This window comes from Malus sylvestris, chromosome 14 (genome assembly GCF_916048215.2).
Source record: "Malus sylvestris chromosome 14, drMalSylv7.2, whole genome shotgun sequence".
In the NCBI taxonomy this organism is placed as follows: Eukaryota; Viridiplantae; Streptophyta; class Magnoliopsida; order Rosales; family Rosaceae; genus Malus; species Malus sylvestris.
Window position 1 is genome coordinate 1,816,662 of NC_062273.1, and position 5,883 is coordinate 1,822,544.

Consider the following 5,883-nt stretch of genomic DNA (forward strand, 5'->3'; position numbering starts at 1 on the left):
GTCACTCACCTCGCAGTTTGAGCAGCTCAGCCACAGCATAGCGAGTACAGTGCCCCATCTGTACTCGGAGCGCGTGCCACACACCTCTCACTCCCAAAAACCCAGACGTTTAGAATTAGATAATGCTTTAAAGTTCACAGGTTCACATGTAAGTTTCCCGGTAAAACCACGCCCACACCTCCACCTCCCCCATATAAAATTCATTGAACTCTAACAACTCCGACCATCCTTTCGACCCTCTCTTATCGAAAAAATGGAGGTGGAAACTCAGACACAAACCCTCCCAACCTTCGACAATCCTCCGTTTTCTTACTCCCTCACCGACCTCGGTTCCCGCGACTTCCGCAGCTCTGAAATGTCTGGCGTTGACCCGAAATGCTTGGCCCCCGAAGTGCTTAACGGGGCGCCAGCGAGTGACCCGAATGCCCTGGGGGGCGAGTGGTCGGAGTTGACTGCGGCGGTGAAGGTTCAGAAGGTGTATCGGAGTTACCGCACACGGCGCAGGTTAGCCGACTCCGCCGTCGTCGTTGAAGAATACTGGTGAGTGAGACCGTACCGAATCTCCGCGCTTTCTCTTCTGTTTTTAACAGTTCGGTATTCAGCGGTAACACGAACACACAAATTTATGTAATTAACTGAAAAATGAGGGGTGTTTTACTGATTGAAGGTGGCAAGCGATAGATGCTTGGAGATTGAACCGCAGCACGATTTCGTTCTTTGATCACGGCGAATCTGTGGCTAAACGTTGGAACCGTGTCGGCAAGAATGCTTCTAAGGTAAAATTTATTTTATTTTTTAGGTATGTTTTTGAACAATTATGTTTTAATTTCTGGGTTTGGATCGAAAAAGAAATATAATTTGTGTGTAGTTACTGTTTTTCGTATCGGAAAAGATTTCTCAGAGTTCACTCGTATGTTTACTTTTTCTTGATTATTAGTAGGAAATGATTTTTTGCAGAGCGCACTCTTATGTTTACTTTTGTCACTTGAAATTTTGGACTTTTTGGCAGGTGGGCAAGGGGCTATCCAAAGACGCCAAAGCACAGAAATTGGCTTTTCAGCATTGGATTGAAGCTGTAATTATTTTTATTAGATGATTTCTCTGGATTTTTTTTATAAAATTTAACTTTTGTTAATCAACATAATCAATTTCTTGTCCTTGTTTTTACTGAATGAAATTTTGGGTGGGTAAAATCCAGATTGATCCGAGGCATAGGTATGGCCATAGCTTGCATGTGTATTATGAAGAGTGGTCTAAAGCAGATGCTGGTCAGCCATTTTTTTACTGGTATGAAAAGTTACCATTTTTGTTTTCCTCAAGTTAATTTGTTTAATCGCTTGATTAAAGTTTGATTTTTGTTCTGGTTTTTTTTTTTTTTTCCTTGCAGGTTGGATGTAGGAGATGGAAAAGAGCTTGATCTGAAAGAATGCCCGAGATCGAAGCTTCGACAACAATGCATCAAGTATCTTGGACCTGTATGTGCTTCTATGAATCAATTCAACTTTACATGATTTTATGAAATTTTATGGTCTTTCTTTTAACCCTTTTTGTGGTTGTGGATATTGCTGATGAATTTTAGCAAGAGAGAGTGCATTATGAATACATTGTTGAGGAAGGGAAACTTATTCACTCGCAAACTGGAGAGCTTCTTCATACAAAAGATGGATCTCCGGGAGCTAAGTGGATATTCGTTATGAGCACCTCTAAGAGACTCTATGCTGGCTTTGTAAGAATCGAAAACATAAGATTCCCGTGTTTCCGATTTTCTGTTGTTATCAAGAAAATAGCCAACACATTGCTGATTCTTTCAGAAAAAGAAAGGGGTTTTCCATCATTCTAGCTTCTTGGCTGGAGGAGCGACGATAGCCGCTGGAAGGCTAGAGGCAGAGAATGGAATTCTGAAGGTACTGTTTTATAGCGGTTATCTTTGATCCTTTAGCACAAAAACAAACTTAACATGCACAAGCAATATTTTGGTAGTGCCTTATTAAAGTACTGATGAAGTATGTTGGATTTATAGCATCTGATCGTTATATCGTTGATTTTGCAGTCAATCTCTGCATATAGCGGGCATTACCGGCCAACAGATGACAGGCTTGATACCTTTTTATCAGTTCTCAAGGATAATGGGGTGAACCTAGACGAAGTTCAGGTAATTGATAAAACGTATGGTTCTTTTAGCGCTTTTATTCCAAATTAGCAACCTGGAAAATAAAACTAGGATTACCACGAATTGGTGACACTTCATTGGGAGTTTTGTTGTTCCATTTTTTCGTTAATCTGCATTTGGCTAATGGTGTGTTAAACTCTGTTGTTCCCCAGATACACAAGGCCGATACTGATTGCTACGATGATGGCAAGTCTAATGGTGGGACTACATTTAGAATGCCAACCAACTTTGAAACTCCTCAACTGGAGATTCCAGAAGTGGAGAAAACCCAATCCGCAGAATCCACTGAACTTCCCCAAGCGGAACCCAAAACTGAGTACAAGAGGACTTTATCCGGTGGTCTTCAAAGTCCAAGAACTGAGGTGCCTCAGAATAAGATACTGCAGAGGATCAACTCCAAGACCTCAGTGAAATCATACCAACTCGGGCATCAGCTATCGCTCAAGTGGTCAACAGGAGCTGGCCCGAGAATCGGTTGTGTTGCTGACTATCCGGTAGAGCTGAGAATGCAGGCCTTAGAGTTTGTTAACCTATCTCCGAGATCTCCCCCAACGCCATCCTACAGGCGGTTCGGTGGTCTCACATCACCTACATCGAATCTCACATCACCAACATCTGGTTTCACATCACATACGTCGAATTCCACCACGGATGTCAATAACGTTGATTAGACAGTCATCTGGTGATTGAACTGCACCAATAATAATCATCATCATCATCAGTTTTATGCCCCATCTCTAATGGATGTTTTAGAGAATGTAGTATAGATAGTCAACTTCCTGTCAAACTTAAAACTTTTGACATTAATCGTTAAGAGCATTTTCTTCTTAGTCATGTTTTCATGGAGTCACTACTGTTTCTGTTTAGTTCGTTGTAGTGACAAGTAACACGTAGCTGGGTGAAGTTTGAATTTTGTTTCGGATTTTTTATCTGGAATGGTCTCTGACGTTTGGAAAACTCATCACTTTCGTGCCTCACGAATGTTTAGATTAAAATAGGTTTAGCTGACTCAATGATCAAGAATGCTTAAGATTAGTGCTCAAAAAAGAAGCCACAGGGCCCAAGTATTTCCTTCCAATTAATTCAAGGACCTAATGCAAGCCTGATAATGAATGCACTAAATTAAACATAAAGGAGATTTGAGGCATCCCATCATTTGTCAACCTTGACTGATGATTTTTCCTTTTCTACAAAATTTTACCCAACTTGAACTTCCGAGGTACACATATATGGTAACTAAAGTAGTGTGCTCTACTCTCTGCACTCAAGTTCCAATTTCTCAAAATCTTTTCTTTCTTTTGTGTAATTAGAATTTTTAGATGAATTTAGTATGAATATCATATCGTTTGTCAAAAATAAACAAATTAAATAAAATTCAGATACTACACAAGGAAAGAAAGAATTAATCTTAGAACCATAAAAGCTCTAATCTTAAAAACAAAATCTTCATTTGATAACACCAAATTATTCCTCATAAAATCAAATCCTTTGGTGTACGGTTTCAATGTCAAGGATCCTCTTCTCCAGCTGCACAACCTAAAGGTGAGGAAAATGTTAATATACAACACCTACAAGTGTAGATGATAACAAATTATGGTCTAATTAATCTTTGCACCCCATTAGTTTGGGATCACTGAAAGTCTGAAAGTATGGTTTCTATCTTTTTAAAATGAAAAAAAAACACCAGTTCTCTGTCTTACCGCGAGTCGGCTTTTGTTTCTTGTGTAGCACTCATTTGACCAGCTTTTTGCTTAAAAGGACGTTAGTAGTTGAATATCTTAATGGAGTTGTAGGGTTTTTACCCATGCATCGAAACCCTCCCTCTAAATCATTGTAATAGTTTGAACGCTTTTCCCTCACCTTGATAACAATAAAGAACAACCTTAGCTAATAAGGCTCTCAGCGTTGCGAGAATCGAAGGGTGAGAAGGAAGGGGGGGGGGGGGGGGAGGGTGATAGGGTTATTTTACCCTTTCCGCTCCTCCTGATAATAATATTTAAAATAATACAAAATAAATCTCTTTTCTTTTTTTTCCTTCACGTAGACTATTTAGATATAAAGTGAAAGTGATAGTACATGAAATGCATTACCTGTATTAAAGTTTGAAACTTGTGGTCTAATTCTATGTAATAATGTGTGATTCTCCTCAAGGCATGTAGGCACCTGAAAAGGACAAAAATCTATTGAACAAGGACAGAAATCTAAAACTATTATTTACACACCATTTCTAAGTTTTATTATATAGAATGTTTAAGACATTAATATTGGATATGGCCGGCGGATAGTGAATGTACTAAGTAAATGAATGTACAGTAACCAAGTTCAAAAAAGAATTTTGTGAGAGCGTCGTAAAAACATTACCTAACAATGCTGTTAGCACTCTATCACATCTTACCTCATAATTAATCACATAATAAAAAATACTAACATAATTGTATACAACCGGTTAATTACCCATAAGATTTTCTCACCCTTCCTTGTTTTTGTCATCAGAAGCCTGGCGAAGATCAGCACAAGCTAGTGTCATTTGCCGTGCGCCAATGCTGCAAGGCCAAAAGTAAAGCAAAAGTGAGGTATGCGCAACGCTCCATGATAGCCACAGCAGTTTTGGTAGCATTCGTGACAGAAGCTAAAAGTGCTTATGGAGAAGCACGTAAGCACTTACTATAAATACTTTTATTATAAGGAAAACTAATGAAAATAGCTTGAAAACTTTGAATTTTAATGATAAGGACAAAATAAATGGCAAAGTGAATAGTACCAAAATTGATTTTTTAGTGTAAAAATGTGGTTTTTCGTTAAAGTGAACAGTACCATAAACTTTTCGTTAAAGTTCCCTTTATTATATTCACGTAAAAATTTTATTAGATATCCAAGTGCTTCTTCAAAGAATGCTTTTAAGTGTTTCTGTCAAACAGAGTTAAAATTTAGTCGTCCGAAATTTTTTAACCGTTTCAGAAGTAATCATAAATGTATAATAATTAAGGAGAAGCAGTTAGCATCGTACCTAGAGCTACTTCCTTGGAGTTGAAGAACAAAAGGAGTCAACTTGCAAAAGTCAACATCTTCACATCTGCGAACAATGCATAACATAAATAGATAAACCCCAAAATCCAAAAGTTGGATAAAGGATCAAAATCTCTACACAAAAAATGAATGTAATTGTATCCAAGAGTTTGAGTTTTTTAGGTTATTACAAATATTTCTCTAACTCTGTGATAACCTGTTCTGTGTTGTCACAAAACAACTTGATTATTTCAGCAACAAAATTGGGATTGTTTGAATCTTGCAACTCTTGTAGTTGAGTAAACTGGTAGTCCAACATACCCTGTACAAAAAAAATATTGAAAACCCAGTACATATCACGTATACCTTTATAGCAAGGGTTTGTATGTGGTTAAGAACGTTCACTCATACACCTAGATCTTGTATTCAAATATCCCTCTTCCCGACGTCCCCGTATCAAAAAAAGAGAGAAAAAATGGCTTAATACCATTGTGTGTAATTACCCTAACCAAAAGAACGAGAGTAAAGAGTTAATTACCTCATGAAGCATGGATTGGACTAAAATTTTGATTTGTGCCTTGAGTCCAGGTAACGCCATGTTAATCACAATCTTAGAATCTGAAAAACAAAAACAAACCCTAATTGAAAAACAAAGATTCGAGGTACTAAACAAGGAAACAACCATTTAAGTTCTTACTTTGTAAAGC

General features: G+C 37.9%; 2 protein-coding genes across 2 annotated transcripts; one reads left to right on the top strand and one right to left on the bottom strand.

The window, feature by feature from the left end:
• On the top strand, positions 1-3,131 carry LOC126600362 (IQ domain-containing protein IQM3-like). Its single transcript, XM_050266948.1, has 9 exons — positions 1-540; positions 668-776; positions 1,010-1,075; positions 1,199-1,287; positions 1,388-1,475; positions 1,580-1,726; positions 1,812-1,904; positions 2,051-2,152; positions 2,323-3,131. The coding sequence occupies exons 1-9, from the start codon at positions 254-256 to the stop codon at positions 2,839-2,841; spliced, it is 1,500 nt and encodes a 499-aa protein (XP_050122905.1). The 5' UTR covers positions 1-253; the 3' UTR covers positions 2,842-3,131.
• A 1,506-nt stretch (positions 3,132-4,637) lies between these two features.
• Positions 4,638-5,774, bottom strand: LOC126600373 (histidine-containing phosphotransfer protein 1-like). The gene is made up of 4 exons (XM_050266961.1): positions 5,715-5,774; positions 5,368-5,498; positions 5,178-5,243; positions 4,638-4,713 (listed from the first exon to the last, which is right to left on the bottom strand). The coding sequence occupies exons 1-4, from the start codon at positions 5,772-5,774 to the stop codon at positions 4,638-4,640; spliced, it is 333 nt and encodes a 110-aa protein (XP_050122918.1).
• Positions 5,775-5,883: the final 109 nt, after the last annotated feature.

Coding starts and splice junctions, on each gene's coding strand:
- LOC126600362 (XM_050266948.1), top strand. CDS start 254: ATGGAGGTGGAAACTCAGACACAAACCCTCCCAACCTTCGACAATCCT. Junction 1,905..2,050: donor CAGAGAATGGAATTCTGAAG/GTACTGTTTTAT, acceptor TTGATTTTGCAG/TCAATCTCTGCATATAGCGG. Junction 2,153..2,322: donor TGAACCTAGACGAAGTTCAG/GTAATTGATAAA, acceptor GTTGTTCCCCAG/ATACACAAGGCCGATACTGA.
- LOC126600373 (XM_050266961.1), bottom strand. CDS start 5,774: ATGGCGTTACCTGGACTCAAGGCACAAATCAAAATTTTAGTCCAATCC. Junction 5,499..5,714: donor TCCAATCCATGCTTCATGAG/GTAATTAACTCT, acceptor TTTTTTGTACAG/GGTATGTTGGACTACCAGTT. Junction 5,244..5,367: donor ACAGAGTTAGAGAAATATTT/GTAATAACCTAA, acceptor CATTGTTCGCAG/ATGTGAAGATGTTGACTTTT.